Source organism: Rhamphochromis longiceps, linkage group LG14 (assembly GCF_057381845.1).
Source record: "Rhamphochromis longiceps isolate RC_006_pf linkage group LG14, R_longiceps_female_GT1.1, whole genome shotgun sequence".
In the NCBI taxonomy this organism is placed as follows: domain Eukaryota; kingdom Metazoa; phylum Chordata; class Actinopteri; order Cichliformes; family Cichlidae; genus Rhamphochromis; species Rhamphochromis longiceps.
In genome coordinates this window covers 27,889,507-27,917,494 of record NC_140570.1, presented here as the reverse complement: position 1 = coordinate 27,917,494, position 27,988 = coordinate 27,889,507, and the positions used below count along the sequence as shown (strand labels likewise).

At 39.3% G+C, this 27,988-nt stretch overlaps 2 protein-coding genes across 2 annotated transcripts; both read right to left on the bottom strand.

The window, feature by feature from the left end:
- Nucleotides 1-1,280: 1,280 nt before the first annotated feature.
- Nucleotides 1,281-6,805, bottom strand: LOC146654287 (extracellular calcium-sensing receptor-like). The gene is made up of 9 exons (XM_085429312.1): nt 6,696-6,805; nt 6,122-6,416; nt 5,894-5,980; nt 5,420-5,689; nt 4,996-5,202; nt 4,644-4,919; nt 2,533-2,760; nt 2,321-2,444; nt 1,281-2,191 (listed from the first exon to the last, which is right to left on the bottom strand). The coding sequence occupies exons 1-9, from the start codon at nt 6,803-6,805 to the stop codon at nt 1,281-1,283; spliced, it is 2,508 nt and encodes an 835-aa protein (XP_085285438.1).
- A 3,194-nt stretch (nt 6,806-9,999) lies between these two features.
- On the bottom strand, nt 10,000-14,077 carry LOC146654286 (extracellular calcium-sensing receptor-like). The gene is made up of 9 exons (XM_085429311.1): nt 13,890-14,077; nt 13,304-13,598; nt 13,058-13,144; nt 12,560-12,829; nt 12,161-12,367; nt 11,790-12,065; nt 11,211-11,438; nt 10,998-11,121; nt 10,000-10,910 (listed from the first exon to the last, which is right to left on the bottom strand). The coding sequence occupies exons 1-9, from the start codon at nt 13,997-13,999 to the stop codon at nt 10,000-10,002; spliced, it is 2,508 nt and encodes an 835-aa protein (XP_085285437.1). The 5' UTR covers nt 14,000-14,077.
- Between the last annotated feature and the right edge of the window lie 13,911 nt (nt 14,078-27,988).

Genomic DNA, 27,988 nt, shown 5'->3' with positions numbered 1-27,988 from the left:
TGTAAATATAATAATAAATCCGAATATGCTGTGTAATTGTGTAACTTTATTGGCAGCGAAATGTGGCAACAACATTGAGAGTAACATCCTCCTCTCTGCCCCTTAATGCTCTCTGGTCACTATGGTCAATATTTCTTGTGGCAGGCTGCCAGTATTTAACCTTCTCCCTCCACAAATACTCATTGTCTTATAAAATCTAAAAGAAAATACAAATTAAAACATCCTAAAATGAAGCTCTCTGTCCCTTAAATCCTAAACAGCACTATCATAAAGCAGCTGTCTCTGCTCGCCTTTCTGTAAAAGTCCCTGCACACCACTTCTACACAACAATGTAACGTTGACAATATAAGAGAACAGTAAAGTATATGAAGTGATTTATGATTTAAATAATTTAACAAATGCTTCTTGACCATTTTGATTGTACATATTTTATTTGACGTTTCTAGTTGATTTTATAGTCTACAAAAAAATCTGGTATACTCTCTATCTCTGTTTATCATCACATTTACATCCATGCCTGTCCTAGAATTTCCAATTATCATAAATTTTGTTTTGCTTAAAATCAGTGATAATTTCTTTTATCTAACAATCATTCTAGTTGAGTCAAATTTTGTGAGGATCTCCAAAAAGTGCTGTTTATGCTCTCCATGACATAAAACGTGTCATCCAAAAATAAATTGAACTGTAATATATCTAATGCTCTACATCATTTTATACAACATCGTGAGTTTTGGGCCCAATATTTACCCATGTGCACCTTCCCAACCAATGCCTTGAGGCAACCTTTTTGTGATTTGGCGCTATATAAATAAAATTGAATTGAATCAAATTGAATTGAAGTTGATAAAAGCTCTGGCTGTGTACTTTCTTTGATCGATACAATGTTTTGTGTTTACGTGTGTAGCCAGTCTCTATTATGTGAACGACGATGTCCACTGTATGCAGGATGGTGAAGGTGGAACATCCCCCTCTGATGTATTTTTAATAAATTAAGTCAAAGCTTATGAGAATATAGAAATTTCTTGGAAGATGCAATAAACACAAGTCAGTATATGTTTATAGGAGCAATATTTAATTTCATTTTCTTCTATTTTTCAACTGTATCATGAAAAACAAAGTAGAATAAATCAAGATATCTGCACATTTGCAGTCATTTAACACCAGCACAGACATTTAAAAGGAATATTAACTTCATTTAAATATAGGATTTTTATTATTTTTTTCTGTCTGTACTACAAAGAGATAATGTGCTTTTCTTTCTTTTGAAATTAGCTGACTTTTTATGATCCAATGCCACGGGCCATAACAGCTTTCTTTGTGTTCATCTCTGGTCTCAACAGGATTATGTAACATTTGGGTCCAAACAGTGTGATCAAAAGACCAAAACTTGAGGCAAGAATGGCAAACACCTCCACTGCATCTGCAAGTTTTCCTGGTGAGCTGATATAAGCAGGAACAAAGGCCACCCACACAGCACAGAAGATCAGCATGCTGAATGTGATGAGCTTGGCCTCATTAAAACTATCAGGGAGATTCCTCACCAGGAATGCAATTAGAAAACTGAGGAAAGCCAGCATGCCAATATAGCCCAATAACACTGCAAAACCAACAGTGGACCCAACTGCACACTCATACACTATCTTATCATTGTGGTATTGGGTGTTTTTATGTGGAGTTGGAGAGGAAGAGACAAGCCAGGTAGTGCAGATGGCTGCCTGAATAGATGTCAGAAATAGAACTGTTCCTCTCTGCTGCATAGCACCAAACCACTTCAAACTGGTTCCCCCTCCTGGCTTGGAGGCTTTGAACACAGCCAGAACAACCATGGTTTTTACTAAGATGCATGAGACACACAGCACAAAGCTGATCCCAAATGCTGCGTGTCTGAGTTGGCATGTCCACAGCCTAGGTCGCCCGATAAACAGCAATGAACACAGGAAACACAACTTAAGTGACACTAATAGCTGGAAACTAAGTTCTGAATTGTTGGCACGTACTATAGGTGTTCTGCGATAATAAATGAAGATCCCCAGAACAACAGCACATATAAATACTCCCAGCAGTGATGTTGTTGTCAAACAAATACCCAGAGGGTCAAGATAGGAGAGGAACTCTGTCTTCTTAGGAATACAGTGGTCACGCTGGGGGTTTGACCAAAAATCCTCTGGACAACTGGTGCACTCCAAGGAGTCTGATACAAAAGGGAACATTGGTGAAATGCATATTATTATTATTATTATTATTATTATTATTATTATTATTATTATTATTTTTCATAATAATGAAATTAAATATGTCATGCAAAAAGAAAAATACGTACTGCTCTTATTAGTAATTTTTCCTTCAGAACAAGGAACACAGTCAAAACAGCACTGGGGTTTCCCCTTCTCTCTCACCATGTGGGTACCAGGAGGACAGCTCTCACTACATACTGATTGAGGTGGCTATAGGATGAAATTAAATATTAGGCTTTACACTGATATATACTAGACATGTGGCAAAGTTAAATCTAAAAAAAACAAAACATCTAACCTTTTTGGATTCAAAGTTCCAGAAGATTTTGTCTTCAACAAGTATGAGTTCTTCACCTTTGAAAGTTGACCTTTTAACCTCACCCACATTCTGAACTTTAGTGCTTCCATCAGGGAGCCACAACCAGTTCATCACATCATAAATTGGCAATGCATCACCATTCTCATCAAATGACACTTGATCGCCAAATGGAGTGGTGAAGTTCACTCTTTCCAAGTAATAAACAAGCTTTTAAAAAAGGATGCATAACAAGTAAATTACTTTTCACAGTGCAAACAGTGGCACCCTGTAAATTATGCATGGCAGACATATTGTCACTTATTTAAACACTTTTATTTCCAGTAGCTGTTTTTCAAACCTCAGCTCTAGCTTTCCATCTGCCAGCCACACATACACAACAACGATAACAACTTCAGTCAAGACCCAGTACAGACTTAAATGCAATGGAGGCGTGATGAGCTGCTGCAGCTCTGTTGTGTCAGCCTCCCTGCAGCGGCGCCACAAATCATGCCCCGCCACATACCCCCATGTCCACCGGGTCGGGTTGAGCAGGTAAGTGAGCAGGTGGTAAAAGTGGAATGGGTAAAGACATCTGCTGGGCACTAGCCGCTCCCACCAAAGGAGTGGGTACAGGTGCGGAGTTAGGGTGTGTCTTGCCGGGTCTCACCCTGAGGACCAGTATGGTGCCAGAACAGATTGGACACCAGCCACTCACATGCGGCGAGGGACGTCAGTAAGGGCAGCGGCAGCAGTGGTAAGGACCCGATCTGAGCTGCCAGACTCTCTATCAACTGCATCCGGCAGTGGGATCTGTCCTACAGCTGTTTCAACTGCCGGTGAAACATCGCTACCTGCTCCCTCTGCGTAGACGGGAGCTTGGCCACCACAACCTGGCTGGCCCGGTCGCGGTTCCACCATGCCCCAATACTGGGTTTTGATACCACTGTAAACGATGCATAGCTGACCCGACCACATTGTCACACTTTTATTTCTAGTTTCTGTTTTTATAATACTCAGCTGCAGCTTTTCCAGCTGCCGGCTGCCACAACGACAATAACTTCAGTCAGGACCCAGTACAGACTTAAATGCAGAGGAGGCGTGATGAGCTGATGCAGCTTCGGTATGTCAGCCTTCTGGCAGCAGCACCACATACCATGCCCCGTCCCCATCCCCACCTAACCCTATATTACATCGCTAGTAATGCTTTATAAATACAAGCTTCTGATCTAAATATATTAACTGCTAATTTTTTGTGGGTGTCAGCATACCAAACTAACTCAATTGACTCAGACCCGAAGTTCTTCAAATGAAAAGTCCATCCATCCATCCATCCATCTTCATCCGCTTTATCCGAGGCCGGGTCGCGGGGGCAGCAGCCTAAGCAAAGAGGCCCAGACCTCCCTCTCCCCAGCCACCTCCTCCAGCTTATCCGGGGGAACACCAAGGTGTTCCCAGGCCAGCCGAGAGATATAATCTCTCCAGCGTGTCCTGGGTCTGCCCCGGGGCCTCCTCCCGGTGGGACATGCCTGGAACACCTCACCCAGGAGGCGCCCAGGGGGCATCCTTGTCAGATGCCCGAACCACCTCAGCTGGCTCCTTTCGATGTGGAGCAGCAGCGGCTCTACTCCGAGCCCCTCCCGGATGGCCGAACTTCTCACCCTATCTCTAAGGGAGAGGCCAGCCACCCTTCGGAGGAAGCTCATTTCTGCCGCTTGTATCCGCGATCTCATTCTTTCGGTCACTACCCACAGCTCGTGGCCATAGGTAGTGACTGAAAGAACAAATGAAAAATTTATTTACAATCACCATGTAAGATATATATCCAAAGTGTGGGGGTTGGGATATCCAGGGATCCATGGATAGGAGGGGGAAAAGGTCCATACAGAGCGTCTTAATCACACACGCCATGCACTTTTCCAGTGTCACTAGATTAAATGTCACTCCACAACTCCACAACTCCAAAACTGGGAGTATGTAAAATCCATTTAGCTCACACCAGCTTTTTAATAGTCAATATTATCACATTGTATTTAGTTCTATGTGGTAAATTCTATCCTGAAAGTAATTATAAAGGAAAGAATTTATAAACAGAATGTAAAATGATATCACACCTGCCAAGGCTCCAGTGACTGCAAAGTGGCACAGCTGTTCCCACTGAAAGGCCCTCTTCCTGGCTTGCACCGCAGCATGTCATCAAGGGAATATGCCAGTGCATAAACAGCTTTGTACACATTATACTCAGGCCGCAGGTCGGAAACGTCCAAGAATTCATTGTCCACATTTTCTAGATCTTCCTGTCCAGTACATATTGCACCTTCACCTTCCAGCAAGCTTGCTGGAGCTGGTGCAAATCTACACTGAAATGTGAATTCCCAAAACTGGTTCACCTGAAATAATTTTTTATTGTTTTTTACAAGTGATGGAAATTGTTGCAACTAGTACATTAAAAGCTTAAACTCTCACCATACTATTTCCATAGCTGTTATTGTGATGTAAGTCAGGACGTATTTGTAACAGGAATTCCCTGAGTCCTGGTATCTCGCCTCGACGAATAGCGATACCCAGTGTACCACACAGGTATGGCATAAGCTGAGGTGTTTGGAGCACAACAGCTGCTGTCCAGGCTTCACTGGCCATCCATTGTAGGCCAGTTACATTTTGCCTCACTACCTGTGAATTAGATTACACCATATTCTATGAAAAGATATTGTAACTATAACTTGATTAGTGACATTATCATGCTATTTAAGCTATTATTCACCTTTAAATGAATTCTGCATGAACAATTTTCTGTAATCATTCAAATAATGATGTATCAAATGTTTTACACAAAACAATGATGCAGACCTTTGCAATTAATAATAATTGGATTGTTTTAAAGCCAAACCTCTTCCATAAGGTTTATCATGCGACTGTAATGTTCAAAGACAATAACAACTCGAGCTGTGGATTTTTTCATCACATCAACAATCCTCCTGAGTTCATCTGTGTCTTTGTCCCAGGGCAAAACCTCAGTGTAGGCCAGGCAACTTTCACTTAACAGACTCAGCTCAGATTGAAATGATCTTGCTGCGTGAAGTCCATAATCATCGTCACTGACAAGCAGACCAACCCAAGTCCAACTGAAATGCGTCAGAATCTGAATCATAGCACGTACCTAAGTGTAAGTGCATAGACATGAACAATTTTCCACATAATTATAACACCTTTATGGTGGCAAATTAGCTTTGTTCATAACAAAGTAAAACTGGAACTGAAAAAACATTTTAGTATCATTGTATGCATATTGTTGCAAAGTAGGCAATTTCTTTAACCAAAACATCTTTGTCGACAACAAAAACAATTGTTGACAGATTTTCACCTGGAAAGCATCACTTGGGATCGTCCTAAAGAATGATGGGTATTTTTGACGGTTACTCAGGCAGGAACATGTGGAAAAATAACTCACCTAAAAGATACAGACTACAGATTGTACCGATATTGATGTAGAGATGTCTTAACTTTGTCATGTTACTTCAAGTGTCTTTAAATTTGCAATTAAATTAAAATAATCCAAGAAAACTGTTGCATGGTTGAGCAGAAAACTTACCATAGGTACTCTGTACAAACCTAAGACGTTGGAAATGGCGATAGAATTTGTAGAAGATGAATCACCCACAATCCCTATGACAGGAGGATTTCCAACACATGTACTATTTAATATAATTTTCTCTTCTTGACCACTGGCCATTGACAATGCTGCACGAAATCCAATTCCAAGTTCAAGACAGCTATCATACAGAGTGTACCCCAGAGTCACATTTGGTAGCAGGTTTGAGTTTCTATTGATCTCATCAATAGCAAAGGCCATGGTTTGTGCGAGCTTAAATCCTAGGGCATAAACACTAAGACAAGAAAAATTTAACTGAAAAATATATTTTCATCAAGATACTTTACTGCAACATGTGGCAAAATTACTTATTATTAAAAAACATTATAAACAATTAAGGAAACTGAATAACAACGATTAACAAGATATTTTCATGACAAACAATATAGATGCACCAAGATGCATGCATTTATCCTGAATGATAATAAATCAGAAAGTACAGTTACTACTATTACAATCTCATATTTCCTTTGCACTAATTTTCATTTCCCTTTTTTTCCCCAGCCTTACTTACCCATTGCAAGTAGGTTGTTGTGGTTTTGAAGTAAAAGACTGAATAGCAACACTTGAAAAGAAGTGGATTTGAAACAGTCCCCCTAGAACCACATCACCAGCCTTGTACATCCCATTTAGATCAAACTGTCCCTGTAACTGACATGAGAGAGAAAACTGAGAAGAGGATATAACCAAAGAAAAGTAAGAAGATAGCAAAACAAGCAAGAGCAAACTGGTTTGTAAAGAAGAGGCCATAACAGCTTTCTGATTTCCTGAGCTCAGTCATTAGGTTTTATTTCAATGCCTTTCCTTTGTCTTTTATTGATATTTTGTGTTGTTTAATCTTGCACACCACCCATTAAGGAAGAAGGATAAGTGTGGGCGGGGCCTAAAAGACTTGAAATTGTTTTTGTATTTTTGTATCCATATGCAGTTAAGTACTACTAGGAGTCAATTAGCTATCACCCCCCCCCCCCAAAAAAAACACACACACACACACACACACACACACACACACACACACACACACTTAAGGATTGACATCATAAAATTTTTCTTTGTGTTTTATTATTTACTTATTTTTATTCATTATTTCATTTATCGAGTGACATAAAGTAAGAATGAAGACCAAAACATTTACAGTCTTACAGCCTCTTTCTGAACATGCCTTTAACACCTCACCAAGGAGGCATCCTATTCAGATTCCTAAACCAATCAAACTGGCTTATTTCGATGTGGGTGAGAAGTAGCTCTAGGCTGAGTCCCTCTTGAATGACTATAATCCTCACCCAATCTCTAAAGGACAGCACAGCCCCCCTTTGGAGAAGACTTATTTTCACCATTTGTATCTGCAGTCTCATTCTTTTGGTCAGGTAAGGGTCACAGCATAGATTGACTTGCAAAATCAACAGGTTTGCTGTCTTTCTCCACTCTCTTCATCACCAATGGAGTGTCACCATAGCTGCAGACATGACCCCAATCTGTCTATCACTAGTGAGAGACAGGGTGAGTCCACACTCTTGAACAAGACCCCAAGATATTAAACTCCTCCACTTTTGGCAGCAACTTGTCCCTTACTTAGATTGGGCACTTCAGGGTTTGTCAGCTGAAAACCATTGCCTCTAACTTGGAGTAGTTGATTCTCATTCTTTCCACTTCAAATTTTGCTGCAATGCTGACAACCATCCCAGTATGAGCTGAGACCACAACCTAATGAGGCCAACAGAACCACACCATCTGCAGAAAGTAGAAACAAAAGCCTGAAATAACCAAAGCAAGAACCTTCTTCCTGGTCCATACAAATCTGTGTCCCTGGCAAAGTCCAAACCCTATTAAGAATGAGTCTGACTTGCTGACAATATCAAACAAGCTCTCAAAGCCCTTCACCTTTTTTTTCCACTCTCCACTATCGATGGATAGTGGACAGTTAGTTGGTACCTACCAACTAACTTGGAGCTACAGCTTAGTGAAGCAACTGCAATAATGGAGGCATGGAAGATTGTTGATCAAGATCAAGATTGTTGAAATTTTGCTGGAGGTAGGGATTAAAGATCTTGTAAAGTGCCATTACTGCCAGATGCTCCCAGCAGACCCTAACTATATGCTTGGGACAGGCTTGGGAGAAAACACAGCGACAAGACTGGACACAGAAGGGAGTTGGAAGTGTACAAATTTGTCTTTTATATGCACGGAAGTTTTCTATAGGAGATTGCTGCAAAAAGTGCAGCCTTACCTAATGTCCACCCTACTGTTACTCATTTTATATTAAGATTTAAAAATCTAGTTGGTAAAGTAAACCAAAGTATTCAGAATGCGTTACTCTCATTGAATAACGTAACGGAATACGTTACAAAATACATTTTGGGGCATGTATTCTGTAATCTGTAGTAGAATACATTTTAAAAGTAACCTTCCCAACACTGTCTTTGACCCAGCACACACAGCATTACAAGTTAAATGATGCAAATGTTTATTCACAGTTGATTTTTAATTCAATTTTCAATTCAATTCTGTTCAACTCAGTTAAAATCTGTTTTATTTATACAGCACCAACAAACAGTCAACTCAAGGCACTTTATATTGCAAGGTTGTCATGGTTCTGGGACATTGTAACCCAGCTTTTTGAACTTCTGATGTTTGGTTGTCTTTTTGTATTCTGGTTTATTATTTAAGATTCATTTAGTAGTTTATTCTATTTTATTGTACATTTAGACTCTCCTTGTGTCTTTATCGTGTGTCCCTTGCTGTGTGTCTGTGTTTCAGTGTGTTTGTGTCAGCCCTTGTGTCTTGTTTCCCTCTGCTGTTCCCATGTTTCCCTCCCTATGTGTCATGCCATGTTTCCCCTGAGTGTCATGTCTTCTGTGTCGTGTCGTTGTTGTGTTGTGCTTTCATGTGTACTCTCTTGTGTCCCCTTGGCTCCTGTGTCATGCAGTATATGAAGTGCTTTATGATTTAAATGATTTAACAAATACTTCTAGATACATCTGATTGCACATATTTTATTTTAAGTTTCCAGTTGATTTTGTAGTCTACAAAATAATAAAAAAATGTAATCTGGTATAGTCTCCATTTTGACGTTATTTATCATCACATTTACAAAAGATCATGAGATTTGGGCCCAATATTCACGCAGATGGAACTCTGTGGGAAAACCATTGCTCAAAAATTTTGATAATTGAACATTGGTTTGATTCAGAAGTTGTCACTTGTTTATTAAATAACTCTTTACCCAGTCAAATGCCACCTCTCTAAGCGCATACCTTTCCAGTTTATCAAAAAATATCTGTTCAAATGTGTCAAAAAAAAATTGTGTTTATGTGTGTGCCCACTCTCTCTTTATTTACATAAAATGCAATTAGGTGAAACACGATATCCACTTTATTCAAGCTGGTGAAGGGGGAAGATCCACCTCCTATGTATTTTTAATGGATTGATTCAAAGTTCATGAGGATGCAGAAATTGTTTGGATGATGTAATTGAACACTACTCAATGTAGATTCATGGGAACAATTCTTTTTTAAATTAAATAAACAAAAAAAATCAACAATCTGTATGTTTCAATTGGGGTTAAATTTCACGAGTAAGCATCAACGAGTAGGTAATTACATATTAGGAGTAAGATTAGTGTGTACTTTAGCTGCATCTAAAAAAAATAAATGAAAGTAGAATGAATCACAGTATTTGTGCATTTGCAATCATGTGACACCAGCGCCAAGATTTAAAAGAAATATAAAATTGATTTAAATACACATTTTTTTTCTGTCTGGAGAAAAACTGGAGAGAGAATTTTTTCTCTTTTCTTTCTTTTGAAATTAGTGAACTTTTTATGACTCAATGCCACGACCCATAACAGCTTTCTTTGTGTTCATCTCTGGTCTCAACAGGATTATGTAACATTTGGGTCCAAACAGTGTGATCAAGAGTCCAAAACTTGAAGCCAAGATGGCAAATACCTCCACTGCATCTGCAAGTTTTCCTGGTGAGCTGATATAAGCAGGAACAAAGGCCACCCACACAGCACAGAAGATCAGCATGCTGAATGTGATGAGCTTGGCCTCATTAAAACTGTCGGGGAGATTCCTTACCAGGAATGCAATTAGAAAACTGAGGAAGGCCAGCATGCCAATATAACCCAATAACACTGCAAAACCAACAGTGGACCCAACTGCACACTCATACACTATCTTATCATTGTGGTATTGGGTATTTTTATGTGGAGCTGGAGAGGAAGAGACAAGCCAGGTAGTGCAAATGGCTGCCTGAATAGATGTAAGAAACAGAACTGTTCCTCTCTGCTGCATAGCACCAAACCACTTCAGACTGGTTCCCCCTCCTGGCTTGGAGGCTTTGAACACAGCCAGAACAACCATGGTTTTCACCAGGATGCATGAGACACACAGCACAAAGCTGATCCCAAATGCTGCATGTCTAAGTTGGCATGTCCAAAGCCTGGGTCGTCCAATGAACAGCAGTGAACACAGGAAACACATTTTAAGTGACAGCAATAGCTGGAAACTAAGTTCTGAATTGTTGGCACGCACTATGGGTGTTCTGCGATGGTAGATGAAGATCCCTAGAACAACAGCACATACAAATGTGCCCAGTAATGAGGTTGCTGTCAAGCAAATACCCAGAGGCTCATGGTAGGAGAGAAATTCTGTCTGCTTTGGAATACAGTGGTCACGGTTGGGGTTTGACCAAAAATCCTCTGGACAACTGGTACACTCCAAGGAGTCTGATACAAAAGGGAACATTGATGAAATGCATATTATTTTTCATAATAATGAAATTAAATATATCATGCAGAAAGAATAAAACGTACCGCTCGTGTTAGTGATTTTTCCCTCAGAACAAGGGATGCAGTCAAAGCAGCATTCGGGTTCCCCCTTCCTTCTCACCATGTGGGCACCAGGAGGACAGTTCTCACTACATACTGATCGAGGTGGCTACATGAAAAAAATTACATCTTACATCTTACAATGTTATTTTACTTTTGTCACATGTACAGTATAAGTCTACAAAAACTATATATAACCTTTTTGGATTCAAAATTCCAGAATATTTTGTCTTCATCAAGTATGAGTTCTTCACCTTTGAAAGTTGACCTCTTAACCTCACCCACATTCTGAACTTCAGTGCTTCCATCAGGGAGCCACAACCAGTTCATCACATCGTAAATTGGTAATGCATCGCCATTCTCATCAAATGACACTTGATCACCAAATGAAGTGGTGAAGTTCACCCTTTCCAAGTGATAAACAAGCTGTTACAAAGGAATGTATATTAAATTCATTAATTTTGTGTGGAACTGCTACTTAATAATCAAATAAGATCTATTATACTTGTATATATGAACTCATTACATTCTGACTCGAAATCAAACAAGTCACTTCACTAAAAATTTTGTATATTTATATATATTAATTATTATTATTAATTAATTAAAGACATTAAACATTACTTTCAGTCCTGAGTACAGAAAATTCATTTAGCTATTTTCAGCAGAGTTTTTCTCATGGCATTGTACTGAATCCTGCAGTGTAAAATTCTGTTCTGAAAGTAATTATAGAGTAAAAGAATTAGGTCATCGGTGGAGTGTAAACTGATATCACACCTGCCAAGGCTCCAGTGACTGCAGAGTGGCACAGCTGTCCCCACTGAAAGACCCTCTTCCTGGCTTGCATTGTAGCATATCATAAAGGGAATACGCCAGAGCATAAACAGCTTTGTACACATTGTACTCAGGCCGGAGGTTCGAAATTTCCAAGAATTCAGTGTCTGCATTTTCTAGATCTTCTTTTCCAGTGCATATTGCTCCACCACCTTCCAGCCAACCTGTTGGAGGTGGTGCAAATCTGCACTGAAATGTAAATTCCCAAAACTGAGTAACCTGAAATATATTTAAAACAGTTTGTCACAAATAATTAAAATATATTATGAAAATATATAATTCTTGCAAGTACACACAGTAAAGAGTTCCCTCACCATACTTCTTCCGTAGCTAGTGCTGTGGGGTAGATTGGGACGTACTTGTAACAGGAATTCCCTGAGCCCTTGTATTTCTCCTCGACGAATTGCAATACCCAGTGTACCACCCAGGTATGGCATAAGTTGAGGTATTTGTAGAACAGCAGCTGCTGTCCAGGCTTCACTGGCAATCCACTGCAACCCTATTAAATTGTGTGCCACTACCTGTGATTTGTATTACAAGAAATTTATAAAGTGAAATTGTAAGTTGTAGATTTATTAATGTCATTACAATGACAGTAAAGTAATTGCTTATCTCCTAGACTAGCTTTAGAGGATTATTTATCTGTACTTGTTCAAAGATATTATACATGATTTTTGTAACTTGTAAAAACAAAATTGTTTTAAAATCAGAACCTCTTCCATAAGATTGATCATATGACTCTCATGCGCAAAGACAATGACCACACGAGCTGTGGATTTTTTAATCACATCCACTATCCTCCTTATTTCATCTGTGTCTTTGTCCCAGGGCAAAACTTCAACATAGGCCAGGCAACCTTCACCTGACAGACTCAGCTCAGATTGAAAGGCTCTGGCTGCGTGAAGTCCATAATCATCATCACTGATCAGCAGACCTGCCCAAGTCCAGCCAAAGTGTTTTAGGATCTGAATAATAGCACGTACCTAAGTGAAAATATATTAAATTCATTTACTTATATCAGTATTTGGTCATCACCACTGACAGCAATTTAGCTATGTTCTCTATACAAGAACAAAACAGAATATAGCTGTATATACACAAAATATGATTTTAATATGTTTATGTTGTTATGTATTATGTTGTTAAATGGGAATTTTCTTCTTGAAAATCACTTTAGTCTTTCTATTTTAATTTTTCTGATATATTTTCACCTGGAAAGCATCACTTGGGATCGTCCTAAAGAAGGATGGATACTTTTGACGGTCACTCAGGCAGGAACATGTGGCAAAATAACTCACCTGTGAAAGATACAGACTGAATATTTTAGAACTACTAAAAGCCTTTGTTTTCTTTAGCTTTGTCAGTTGTTATTGCAGTGTGTTTTTAAAAGTGACATTAAATTTGCAATAAAATCTAAATAATAGAAGAACTATTACATAGATGAGTAGAAAACTTACCATTGGCACTCTGTACAAACCTAAGACAGTGGAGATAGCAATAGAACGTGTAGAGGAAGAATCACCAACAATCCCTATGACTGGAGGATTTCCAGCACATTTATTATTTAATATAATTTTCTCCTCTTGACCACTGACTAATGACAGTGCTGCACGGAATCCTATTCCAAGTTCAAGGCAGTTGTCATAAAGAGTGTATCCCAGAGTCACATTAGGTAGCAGGTTGGAGTTTCTGTTGATCTCATCAATAGCAAAGGCCATGGTTTGTGCCTGCCTAAATCCTAAGACATCAAAACTAAGAAACAAGAAAGATTACTATTAAAAATATAGCAAACTTGGAAAACATATTACAAAAATATAGATTCTGTAAATACTGACTAAATAACTTAATAGAAGTAATTATAGTAATATTTAATGAAAAAAATAAATAAAGAATATGATATGTGCATCTTTTAACATTAGTATTTTTTTAGTGTAATTTAGAGATATAAATTACATTATTCATATTTCCCTTCCATTGATTTCACTGTTTGTTTGTTTTTTGTTCTTCTTTTTTTTGTTCCCCAGATATACATCCCAGACTTACCCATGGCAAACAGACTGCTGTGACTGTGAGGTAAAAGACAGGTCCTGAATGCTTGAAAAAAAGTGGACTTGAAATAGTCCTCCTAAAATCACATCTCCAGTCTTGTGCATCCCATTCAAATGAAACTTTCCAAGTAACTGACAGGAGGAGGGAAACAGAGAAGAACATGAAGCAGAAGAAAAGGAATACACCAAAATAAGTAAGAAAAAAATAGTTAGCAAATATGACCACATGACAGCTTCCTGATTCCTGAGCCTAGTGATTAGGTTTTATTGCTTTGCTATTCCTTTTTATTTGCATGCAGTGTCGGTAATTCTTTCACACCACCCATTAGGGAAATTGAAAGAGTAGGGGCAGGGCCTAAAATACTTTTCAGTTGAGGTTGCTTTTGTATGGCAGACTTAGGCAATACTGTGAAAAAATTAGGTCTCAAAAGAACTGAGTTTACTTTTGTATGTTGTTACTATCAAGTTTTACATTTATCATCTGCTATAAAGGCACAATGAATATTCTTGTAGTTCCACCACCATGCAATATGTACATTGAGAAAGCATATATAATTCATGTACAACAATTTTCATTGTGAAAGTCTCATTGAGGTCTTATTAATTCAATTATATTCAATTATATTCAATTCAGTTCAATTTAATTCAGTTTTATTTATGTACCACCAAATCATAACAGTGATCTCAAGGTGCTTTATATTGTAAGGTAAAGACCTTATAATAATACAAAGGAAACAGTAAAAACTCCAACAATCATATGACCCCATATAACCAAGTGCTTTGGTGACATTGGGAAGGAAAAACTACCTTTTAACATGAAAAAGCCTCCAGCAGAACCAGGCTCGGGAAAGGGCAGCCATCTGTTATGACTGATTGTGGCTGGGAGACGAAGATTGGACAAAGACACACTGTGGAAGAGAGCTAGGGAGTTAATAGCAACTAATAATTAAAAGCGGAGAGCTGTATAAACACATAGCAAATAAAAAAGATGACTGAAGAAGAAGTACTCAGTGCATCCTGGGAATCCCCCAGCAGCCTACACTTATTGCAGCATAACCAACGGAGCATTCAGGGTCTTCTGGTCCAGCTCTAACTATATGCTTTATCAAAAGCATAGGCTCATTTCATAGGCTCGGGGTACAGCTGAACCTGTCTAGCCTTCAGATTTGAGACGTAACAAAGTACAAATACTTTGTTACTGTACTTAGTTTTCAGGTATCTGTATGTGGTGGAGGTGTGGTCTCTGGCTCAGCTGAAAGGACGGGTCAGTGCAGTGAGCTCAAGGGGCGGTGCCAGGGAGGCTGGAGGGACAGGTGGAGATGATTGAATGAGGTTTTTCCTTCTTATAGTGAGGTGTGTGCAGCCAGCTGAAAAGTTGGTTGTTGTGGATGCTGAACCTTGAAAGTTATGTGTGCAAAATCAATAAAAACTTGAAGAATGGTGTGTTGGGTCCTGGTACTTTACACTGTACTTTACTTGAGTAGTTTTTCTGACTACTTTTACTCCTTACATTTTTAAACAAATGTCTGTACTTTCTAATCCTTACATTTTTAAAAAAGGCTCATTACTTTTAATTTGACGCATTTCAGTCGAGTTATTTTGTCAATGTGAGTCTTGATACATCAAACTGTTCTGAGCCTAAACAGTAAAACATGAATGGCACTCCCATTTGTTTATCACCATAGGATGTTGCATAAAAAGAGATAATGTGCACCAAAGTCAGTTGTGAAAAGTGGGACTGTGTTCTTCTGTTTGTTTGTTTGTTTTTGCCACAATACTGGAATGACTGCAGGTGTCCATAAGTTGCAAGTTCAGCATCTAGCTAGCCCTACTGAAGAGGAGTGAGCATAAAGAGGGTTATTTTTTTAAGTGGGAGGTTATTTCAAATGCAGCATTTCTATCAGCACAACAAACATCAGCAAACACACAAACTGTGTGCAGTCTGTCTCACAGTGTGTTGCTAAAATTCCAGCTGCTGTATTTCACAGGGAAAGAAAGAGAGCTAACTTCACTCAGAGAGAGAGAAAGGATAAGAAAGAAAAAGAGAAGTTAGATTTAAAAATAAGAACTGCTCAGTGGTATTTGATAAACTGGAAATTTGAAGCATCCATGCAAGTTCTCATGTTTTTAAATCAGTTATTTGGTCTGTGTCACGGCCAGGTGGCCAGATTGCAGTGTGGACCCAAGTGCAAGACACAATAATGGAGGCAAAATAGGATTTTACACATTTTTTTCTTTACAATGACATGAATCAGTGAGCATAGGAACTGCCATGGGGAGTGTCTGTGCGTAATGGCAAGCCTCAGAGGACAAAGGCACTGAAACAGAGGAGAGGGATATTACTGACCTGAGCAATTTGGAACAAGGGAGAGCACTACTGGTGTGGACTGTGGCTTACTTGGGTTTGCACACGATTGAGTTAAGAGAAAGGGATTCTTTCCAAATGAATGTCCGGGCAAAGGCAATATCCAACCTAAGTTCCATTTTGTTAGCGGAGCCATTGGATAGGAGGACAGGCAGGCAAAGTTGGTGAGTAGTTGCAAATCCTGAGAAGTGTGGTGCAAGACTGGAAGAAAACCTTAGTTAGAGATCACCGTCCAGAGGTGAACAAGGAAGGTAAGTGTGGTATGGAAATATGGCATGACTGCATGAAACGAGAGGAGAACAAGGTAAATATAACCCAAAAACAAGGAATTACTGTGAGGCCTGCTACCACCATAAGGTACCTGACAAAATGGCAAAGAACTGGTGGGGATGCTGATCTTAAATACACCTGCTGATTATCGGTGACGAGGAACAGATGGTCGAGGCAAGTGTGGTCTCCAAAGCTCCACCCCAGAGGGGCGAACACCGTAGGTACAGGCCAGAGTGGAAATTCTTAAACACGCACTCAGATCTGTATATGTGACATTATGTTTTTTCATATTGTGCAAACTTCTTGTAACTCAAACTGAGGTAGACTGACTGCTATTTAAAGGCTGGATGAAAATACTAAATAAAAGGATAAACTGGTTAGTTTGTTGTACCTTGATGGGTTTAAAGTAAAGAACAGTGTGTGACTGGCACACAGTGGCTGTGGTTTCATGGTGGGAGTTAGGTTACATCAAGTGTAGCAAAGATTCTAATGATTTTTAGCTGAAGATGCTTAGATTCCACCTTCATACCAGCTTTGTACCATCTAGACAAAAGACAGCATAAACCAGAGGTGTCCAACACCGGCCTCAAGGGCTGGTGTCCTGCAGGTTTTAGATGTGTCCGTGATCCAACACAGCTGATTTAAATGGCTAAATGACCTCCTCAACATGTCTTGAAAAGTCTAAAGTTTGTATCCCCATCACTGATATAATTTATCATTATGTTAATATAGCACAAGGTTCACTTATCTTTGCACAGAAATAGAAACCTACTCCAAAAAGCTAATTTTTACTTTCTTACTTTCAGTACATTTAACTGCCTGTGGTTTTTTACTTTTACTTAAGAAGTTGAATCAGTACTTCAGCTTTTACTGGAGTATTTTTAATAGAACTATTTGTACTCAGAATGGGAGCACACACCGCCTCCACCTTCATTCTGAATGTAGGTATCCCACAGGGGTGTGTCCTCAGTCCCCTCTTATACTCACTTTTCACCCATGACTGTTCTCCAATCCACACCAGTATCATCATTATAAAATTTGCTGTTGACACCACCATCATATGACTGATCGACAACAACAATGAATCAGCCTAAAGAGAAGAGGTTCAGCATCTGAAGCAATGGTCTAAAAACAACAACCTGTATCTGGACACAGCCAAGACCAAGGAGATGGTAATCAACTTCAGAAGAACAAAGCAATCTGAGCACTCTACCCTCTACATTGGTGGGGAGGAGGTAGAAAGCTTTAAGTTCCTCGGAGTCCACATCTCGGCCGACCTTACCTGGTCCACAAACATTTCCCACCAGGTAGGGAAAGCACAACAAAGGCTGTACTTTCTCAGGAAACTGCTTCAGGCCCAGTTACCCCAGAGACTGCTAGTAAACTTCTACTGCTCCACCATCGAGAGCCTTCTGACCTACTGCTGCACACTCTGGTTCAACCGCTGCACCGCGGAGGACAAGAGCAAACTGCAGCGGGTGGTGAGGGCAGCAGAGCGGGCAATTGGCACCTCACTAATCAGGGTTCATATGCCTTTTCAAGCTTTTCCAGCACCCCCCCCCCCCCGCCTAAAAAAAAAAAGAATGCATGTTTCAATTCGCATCACCTCAGTAAGAATGTGAAAATTAAATCATCCTAGGTAAACTTAAACACATTTGTTCCCCTTTTGTTAAGACATAGAAAAACGCACCACATAAAAATACTGCAAAAGGAAACGATCGCCTTATATACATAGTGTATTAACTCAAAATACACACAATAAATCAACTTGTCAGAGATATTCTTCTCCTGTTGAAAAAAAACCAAAAAAGAAATAAATAAGTCTTCTCATCAGATATTGATGCTTCTTTCCTGTGTGACAAGAAATTGGAGACAGATGTTTGTTTGTTTGTTTTTTAAGTTAATTCCCAATAAAACTGTTTTATTGCTAACTACATTGCTGTCTGTATTATTGCCGAAGTCCTAAATGATCACCTTTAAAGTGTTTGTGCTAATAACATCATGTACAATCAGCCAGGCATGGAGAACAGCACTGACTGGGAGAGGCTTTGAACCGATTGATTGATTGATTGATTGAATCTTTATTTTGAACATGTTGAAAAAGTACAACAAAATAGAATTAAAAGAGACAAATGAACAAAGCAAAACAAAAGGAAAACTAGCAACCACAACTCCAAATAACGTTCATGTTCAAAAAGGAGCAGGAAGAAGCATAAGCTTATTTAATCCCACCCCTTTTCCACTATCTAGTATCAATAGACTACAGAAATACCTCCTTGCAATTACATTATATGTTATGTGTAATTTTTTTAAATTTTTATATTTAATATACATATATGTTTCTATCTATCCATACATACGTATATACACACATACGCAAATATACACATTTTCAATAACCCCATTAACACCTCAAGGATACACAACCTACAAATATATATATATATACCCATACCAATATACCCGTGCACGCACACACACATGAAAATATTAGACAAGAACACCCTCACATAGTTCAATTCAACAGACTTTAAGAATGCAAAAGCATCTACTTAAAATCTATTGAATTTATCACCTGTGATACCATTATGTACAATTCTAATGTATTTTATTCATCTCCCTTAAATAAACAGGCAGCCTTAAAGTATGAAATATTCATATACAAATACACATATAAATGTGTCTACTGTCTCAGTGGCTGATAGTGCCCCACAGGCCTCAGTGTGAGCTTGAAGCCATTTATAATTGTGGCGGGGCGTGGCTTGTGGTGCCGTGCAGGGAGGGCAGACGCACCTGCATGGCATCCGCAATCATGCCCCGCCTACTTAAATACTGTAGTGGGTCCTGTGTGTGGTTGTTGTGGTTGGTACATTGAGCTGGCAGCGGGAGAGCTGCAGCTCTGTGTGTATTGTGGACAGCAACCGTCAAGTATTAATAAAGAATGATTAAAATGCCACTGGGTCTGCCGTGGTCGTTTACAATAATGTTTAAGTAGTTTAATGTGTAGGTGCTGAGGATAAACACATTTTGAATGAAAGCCGGGGAACTTTGGTAGCACAGAAACAAGTGGCTATTCTTTGTGACCATATGGATCGGTCCCTCATATTACCACTATTTCACCCAAAGGCACCAAGTTAACACTTTAAAAAAGTGCAGCAATACACACAAATATAAACAGTATTTGGTGACAACTTTGCTTTCAGCCTCTAACCCTCTGGGGTCCAGGGTATAATTGGCCGTTTTTGACTACTTTTGATTTGGCCTCTATATTTCACCTTTAAAAACTGTTTATCTTGCCAATCTCTTATTTTCTCATTTGGACATACTTTACATACATACACAATTTATCTAAATTCAGACAAAATTCCGAGTAGAAAAGTGATATTTTTGACTGTAAAAACCACAAACATGTTTACCGAATCATTTTCATAACTTGAAATGCAAATAGAAATTGTACATTTTAAAAAAATATGCACAAGTTTTGCAACAACAAAGTTATATGGTACTATTTACCTAGAAATGCAGCCAAGGCTCAGACGTTTTTTATATAACCATTTCAAACTATTTACAGAACAATCAGGTGTGCTGCATCAAATAAGAAGGCACACAAATTATTTATGCAACTCGAAAAAATAGTTTGTGTCCACTATAACACAGATGAGAACAGCGCAGGGATAAATCCTGCAGGTCTGACAGCAGGTGTGTCACTCCTGTTTTCCATGTGAGGACAGCGTTTACACTGCAATTTGCCTTTGGTGGCTTTTTTGCAGCAACTGTGACATTCACTAGTAGAACTGACACACAAAACAAAACAACGACTACACTACACACTAACTACACTAGAAAACACACTAACTTGAGACTCCAAACACGGTAAACTTCACAAATCTCTCACGTACCAAAACTCTCTCTCTTTCGCTCACTCACTTTCTATCGCTGGTCACTCCTAAAACTTCCCCCTCTTCCCAAACAACCAAATGCCACATGTTGCCATATCATTTTTTGATTGGTCGACATGGTACATTTTTCAACCAATAGGGAAGGAGTGTTTTTTCTTTTTCGTTTTTCACTCACAAGCAAAGCGTGTTTGCTAGCGCTCTCCCTAGAAAACGCAGTTTTTACCGTTTCTTCCCAGAGTAAATGCCACTGTTTTATTTAAAAAAAAACATCAGTTTTACGTGGCCTATCAACACAATTTAAAACCTGGTATATAGTTTGAAGTCCGCACGTTCCACCCAAGTTGAAATGGAGACTCTGGGTCCATCGACCCCAGAGGGTTAATCAGAAAGCCTTAAGTTGGCTAGTTATGTATCGGGCTAATGTTTAAAGCTTTCACTTGAGTAAATTAACTCATATTACTGCTAAGGAATGTTAGCTAAGTTCACAGCATATTCCATAATAGCGCTGCCATACTGCATCACACTCAGTGGATTTCAATCATTTCTCCAGCGAGTTTAATAGCTAGCAAAATAATAATCATAATTTTGAAAAAATAGCATGTGTAACGTACACGTACTGGAAAATTATTTATTAGGACTCACCTAGCATATGACTAGAGAGCGCAAACTCCGCCATTGTCGTTTTCCATCAAACACTCATTAAAACGGCAACCTACAGGTATGTTAGTGCACTCATCACCGACTGTCCAAGGGAGGGCCGGGGTCACATGTTGAAACAGACAGAGGCGCAAGGCACCCCAGGCGGGGAAATTTTGCTTGTACATTTTGGGACTCATTTTATTTCTCTATCTGATAAGAAAACTATTCAATCAGATAGTTATTTGTGTTGAATGAAATACAGTTACACTTTCAAGCAGTTTTAAGCACCACATCTGAAATTCAAGCACTTCAAACCTTGAAAAGACAACATTAAAATTCAAGCATTTTTAAGGATTTCAAGCACCCGTACGAACCCTGACTAATCCCCCTCAGAGACATTTATACTGGCAGACCCGTACCCCCCCCCCCGGTAAACGCTACAGGTCTATCGAGATGAAGACAAACAGACTCAATAGAAGTCTGTCAAACATGCCCTACCTCCACCCTGATTGGAGGTGTGCCATGGGCATTACACCTTATTTATAAACTGTATATCTGTGTATACTTTAATGAAACCAACATTCCTACCTCTTTAAACTGTATTTACTGTAACACTATTTAACCCCCCTCCCCCCCTCACACACACACACACTCACACACACTCAATGTGTATGTGTGTGTATGTGTGTATGTGCGTGTGTGTATGCATGGGTGTATCCGTATGTATGCAGGTGTATGTATAAGTTGTACATACATTTCTTGTGTAAATGTAAATTTGTCTGTGTTATAGTGTAAATACTTATGCTATTGTGTACTTCACACACATGGAGAGATGCTAAACTGTAACAATGACAATAAAGAGCTACTCAATTCTATTCTATTCTATTCTTCTACTTAAGTATAGAATGTCTGTAGTTTTGCAAACTCTGCCAGCCTCCTGCGGACTTCATGCTGCCACCACTATGGCGTTATTTTTGTGCCACTATTCTGAGCGCACGTAAAAAAAAATTGAGCGCACGTAAAAAAAAATTGCAGGTGCAAGTGTTGCATTTTGAGGAGAAATTTATTTTGAGCGTACAAAAGCTGAATTTGAGTGAACAAAATTCATTGCTGCGCGCAAAAAACGTATTTCAGTGTTTGCGCTTATCCATATACACACACAATAGCACCCCCTCTCGCTCAGTTTTTTCATTTGCGCTTGCTCGCAATGTGTTGCTTGCGCTCACAACATTCTCTGCTTTGTATGCTCAACTCTCTGTACACTGTTATAAGTGTGCCACAAAACCAACCAATCACAGACTTGGTTTCAAAAATTCTGATTGGCTCTTACGGTCTCCAATCAGCTCGCTAGCTACTGCATTCCGGAAACACTGTCCGAAATGTAGCTAAATCCAGCTAAACTCTATTAAACCCCAATTTGCGGATAATATTTTTAATTATTTTATTTTAAAATATATTATTTTTTAAGACTATTGTTGGTGTAGTATAATGTAGTTGCATCATACAACTATGCCATCTGACTCATTTTTCCAAATTATATTTGAGTAGCTCTCTTTTATGTCGTCGAATACTGAACAGCAGCACGAAAACAGCATGTCCCGGCCACATGTAAGTAATATAAAATCATTTTGTACATTATTATTCGCTTGATAACTGACGTTAGCTAATTTGAAAACTATGCAAACTTGAAAAATGATGTACCTCATGTAGTTTGTTTTATGGGTTGTTTATTTTTGTCTGAGATACATCATTTCATTGTATTTTTCTAATTACTTGTCCATGTTCTTTGCTGCTTTTAACTAATTCACTGCCAGGGTTTTTGAGCATTTTTACTCATTTTTGAAGAGCCACAGAAAACTGTGTGTTATGATCATATAAACGCTGAACCTACCAAAATGAAGAACAGACTCTCTTCTTCCATCCAAAAAAAAAAGCTTGTTTCTACCATTTTCCATTCTTTAGTAATCAGCTGTAGAAGAGAGGTGGGTTCCACCAAAAATGCCTGTTTTGACCACAAAAAGGGAGAAAACGAGCTTTTTGTGAAAAATACATTTCAAGCAGTCTGATGTTCACTGACAAGCTGCCCGAGGTTGTATTCTAGCCCCTCCCATTGGAAACGTAATTGACGTCTATAGACGTCAATGGCAGTCAACGTAAGTTTTTCAATTGACGTCTATAGACGTCAATGGCAGTGAATGAGTTAACAGGACATACTGAGACAGCAAATGATGCATAGACTCCTCTCTAAACTGGAAGCTGCTTTAAACCAACAACCACTAAATCTGGATTATTTGGAGTTCTTGACTCGTCATGAGCTTCTGTTTGAATCTTTCTCTCAGCAAATAGGCGGTCTGTCAGAGATTACCAGTGTTGGGGAGTAACGGAATACATGTACCGCCGTTACGTATTTAAAATACAAAATATGAGTAACTGTATTCTGTTACAGTTACCGTTTAAAAAGGTGGTATTCAGAATACAGTTACTTTGTTGAAATAAATGGATTACACTGCGGTACTTTCCTGTTTCATTTTGTCGCGGGTCAGGCCTGTTTGGGTTTTGTTTGACAGCTACGTTCTGTTGTTCCAGGCGGCAGCGTTACGGTTGCCATGGTTACAGGGCGACGCTCTCTCTCTCTCTCTGCGACTGTGTGTTTCCTGGGTGAGAGAGCGCCTTTTCGTTGTTGTTGTTGTTGTGCTAAGCTAACAGGCAGAATGCTACAAGCATAGCTCTAAAGAATGTAGCATCATGGGCAGTGTAGTCCGTGTTGCAGGGAGAATGGACTGCCATACATGTTATGGGTCTGTAAGCGCGAGGAGGGAGAAAAAGGGGAGTGGAAAGGTACGAGTTGTCATCGAGGAAAAACGGGAGCTGGAAGCATGTAAATATTATAATAACCACTGCAGCCAAACAGAGAGCCTGACGAGTCCAGTTGTAAGTAAGCTATTAAGACTCGACTGTACACCGTGTTCGTGTTTTCCTCCGAAAACAATAAGTTCCGTTGGAGCAGTCTTTCAACGTCTCTCTCTGTCAAGAAAAGTTGACCCACACAACAAAGTAAAGCTATTTTTCGGCTACGAGCCGACAGGGACCCCGCCGTATTAGTCAGAGGTCCCTTTACTACAGTTCGGAGTCGCGGACGTTCAGTAATAGTAATAAATCACACAGCAATAGTACATTCACGTTGTTGTAAAAAGTATGATAATATATTAAGTAATCCAAAGTATTCAGAATACATTACTGTCATTGAGTAACGTAACGGAATACGTTACAGAATACATTTTGGGGCATGTATTCTGTATTCTGTAATGGAATACATTTTAAAAGTAACTAGGGTTGCCAACCGTCCCTTAAAAAACGGAATCGTCCCGTATTTAGAAACAAAAGTACACGTCCCGTATTGAGCTAATAAGGGACGCACTTTGTCCCGTAATACAGTGAGAATCAAAAGTAGTCTATAAATGTTTATGGAATTAACGCTTTGTTTGAAAACATAATTCCCAGCCCCTCTCCTGCTTTGTGACCAATGAGCTGACAGCACACTTGTGACAATTCGAGTATGACAATTCAGATTACCGCTCATCTCATTGGTCGAGGAAAGGTCGCTTACGGAGAAAATACTGGAAGACAACAGATGACCACAACAAGAAGCATGGCCAACAGGGAAACAAACGCCGACACTGCGGTGCAAGTCTCGGACGACAGTACACCTAAAGCTGGGCAGACACTGTGCGATTTTTTCAGTCACGTTATTCAGCTCCTGCTCAAACTGCACGATTGACTCGCAGGGGTTAGAAGTTGGTAGGTCACGATGCAGGTCTCACACTATACCGCCCGATGCTCTGATGCGACCTGAGTGCTCACACTGTGCCTCCATAAAATGAAGGTTATAACAGAAATCGCTCTCCCTCTCTGTCTTTCACTCACACAGACACACCACCACCATCAACTTTGCTAAATTGCTAATGAAAAACATTAATCAGGCAGCTGTGATTGAGCATTTTCACGGTTGTTGTGGTCGTGATAATTTTGTGATGCCACATCGAAAAGACTCGGATGAGCTTTCCAAAGTTCTACAAGTTGTGCCTCCATCGCTTGTGTCCAGATCAGACGCCGCACAGCCGTGCTGCTCCGTCTTTTTCACCGACGTTTACGTGTTTGCACGTGAGCAGCGTGAGCGGCTGTGGTGACACCCTCACGAGCGATTGATGATCGGGAGCTGGTCGTGAGGTATTAATCGCTTCTCGTTACCCCACGTATACTACACGATGCACGATGAAGGCCAAAATCGGGCCGATCACCAAATCGGTCGCACGACTCAAAAATCGTCTCAAAATGGGCCAAAAGTCGCACAGTGTAAGCCCAGCATTAGAGCAGCAATGTTTGTTCCCCTCAGAGAAAGAAAAAAAGGGCTGCAAAAGTACAGGGAGGAATGGGAAAAGGAAAACACCTGGCTGGGAAAATGCACGATAACACCTATAAAGCGCACTGCACTGTGTGCCGGCGCACTTTTTCCATAGGCATGCTCCTAAGGATGGGCACATGAGGAACATGAGGGGCGTGAAAGCTCGGGGAACCCTTAACCAATTTCTTGTCCACCAGGCCACGGCAGAAGCAGATATGGTATGTAAACACTGGTTTGTGTTTTTTTTAAACCCTCTGGTTAAGGTTAATATGGGCATGTGCAGTGAATATCAGCGCTATGTGGCCAGAAGTGTGATAATATCATTTATTTTGTGTAATAAACAACTGCAAGGATAGATGATTACAACAAATAGATGACTAATACATAAAAGTAATACATAGATGAATGATGATGATGAGTTATGTGTAATCATGGGAACAAGTGGGTTTACAAACAGGAGCAGCTGATTAGCATTAGAAAAGCTGAAATAATACCTCAACTGAAGCCAATTGTACTAAATGCACTATATGTGCACAGTTACAAGAATATTTTTCGTTCTATTGCTTTCTATTAATTTATATAATTTTAAGTTAAGCAGGACAGAGTTCTTTTAAAGAAAGATTTACTTATATTCTCAAAAGTTAAGCATGACAGGCTTCTGTTTAAGAAAGAGACCTGTTTTACTGTGTTAATGTTGTCATTTTGAGCTAAAAAATAAATGGCTAAATGATCATTTGTTTCCCATATGGTCATATCACAAAGAATATGCATCTGCTCAAATCAAATTCAAGTCAAATGGTTAAAAAATAATTTCACACACAAAAAAAAAAGAGCTACCACACTGGGAAGGGTGAACTGGGTTGCCACGAGGTGTCCCTTATTTATTTTTCAGGGAGTTGGCAACCCTAAAAGTAACCTTCCCAACACTGGAGATTACAGAGGCTCTACAAAACGTTCATCATCTGGTTCAGTGTTAAATTAATCAGCTCTGTGGCCATTATTGAACTGGAAACAGAAGTTGATCTGGGACCTGGCCACCCCAAAATTGTACTAGAGAGAGAAAAACTCAAGAATTTGTTGGACATTCAGCTGCCAGTCAGCTGCATTGCTAAATGTCTTGGTGTTTCAAGAAGAACAATCTACAGGAGGATGCAAGAATTTGACTTGTCTGTGAGAGGAACATACAGCACAATGAATGACCAAGACCTGGACAACATCATATCGGCTATCAAAAATCAGATGCCAAATGGTTCAAGGACATTTGGTTTCTATGGGTCTCCGTGTTCAGTGGTGGAGAATGATGGCCTCCATGCATCGAGTTGATGCTGTAGGGATCTTCAAACGGATCACAGAACTAGGCTGTGTTGTGCGAAGAAGCTACTCGGTGCGAGGCCCTCTCTCCCTGGTCCACATAGACACAAATCACAAGCTAATAAGGTAAAATACCCACTTATATAGCTCTAACACAAGTTGGGCAGAAAGATGCACGTTATACTTTAAATCTGCTTTAATCAACCTTATCTGATAGGTCTTTCAGTGTATTTATAATATTTTAAAAAGCACTTGATAGAGTAATATTAAGTAAAAGGATTACAGGATGTGTAACAAAACCAGTAATATTGTTAATTGTAAATTTTCTTGAGCAATTATTTACACTTTGTATATCGATATTTTCCATGATAACAAGCCTATCAACACATAATATGTTAAGTGCTCCAGAAAACTTAAAAAAAAAAATCATGACAAGAGAACTAAAGTATTTAGTCTCATTGAACTTATAAACATATAAAAATGTTGGTATTATTTTCAGCACACCTGACAAGTGTCCAGTTTAAGTCAGTGGCAAGTGTGCATACTGAAAAATGTATTTTCAATGTCTTACATGTTCTGCAAATCAAGCCTTAGTGAGATTGTTTTCCCTCTGAAACAGGTACAATGTTGTGATCTTTGGTGGAGTGGATGGCTACTCAAGGAAGGTAAAATTTTAACTGTTATGTAGAATATCCTGTCTTCCTTCTCTCACCCCAACCGGTCGCAGCAGATGGCCGCCCCTCCCTGAGCCTGGTTCTGCCGGAGGTTTCTTCCTGTTAAAAGGGAGTTTTTCCTTCCCACTGTCGCCAAAGTGCTTGCTCATAGGGGTCATATGATTGTTGGGTTTTTCTCTGTATCTATGAAGCGCCTTGAGGCGACTTTTGTTGTGATTTGGCGCTATATAAATAAAATTGAATTGAATTGAATATTTGGTAGTTTTGAAATGAGAGCTTTATTAGGTTATTTTTTATGAACATCAATTATTCAGCAAGCCAACATAGTGGACGATTAGCAATTTATTTTTTAAATTTATAATCAGTTCTTTACAAAAAAAGGTGATAAGTACTACCAATATTGATGTATAGACTACTCAAGCTTTGAATTATGGTTATGAACATAGAACCGTACCATATTCCTTGAACACTTATTATGAAACTGCATTATTAACTGAAAAACTATACATCATCTGAAACCAGATCTTTAATTTT

Excerpts from the sequence above, each read along its gene's own strand:
- LOC146654287 (XM_085429312.1), bottom strand. The coding sequence starts at position 6,805 with ATGTACAAGGCTGGTGATGTGGTTCTAGGGGGACTGTTTCAAATCCAC. Across the intron at positions 6,417-6,695 it reads CAACAACCTACTTGCAATGG|TGTTTATGCCCTAGGATTTA; the intron begins GTAAGTAAGGCT and ends TTCTTGTCTTAG. Across the intron at positions 2,445-2,532 it reads GGAACTTTGAATCCAAAAAG|CCACCTCAATCAGTATGTAG; the intron begins GTTAGATGTTTT and ends TTCATCCTATAG.
- LOC146654286 (XM_085429311.1), bottom strand. The coding sequence starts at position 13,999 with ATGCACAAGACTGGAGATGTGATTTTAGGAGGACTATTTCAAGTCCAC. Across the intron at positions 12,368-12,559 it reads TGATCAATCTTATGGAAGAG|GTAGTGGCACACAATTTAAT; the intron begins GTTCTGATTTTA and ends TACAAATCACAG. Across the intron at positions 10,911-10,997 it reads AAAAATCACTAACACGAGCG|ACTCCTTGGAGTGTACCAGT; the intron begins GTACGTTTTATT and ends CTTTTGTATCAG.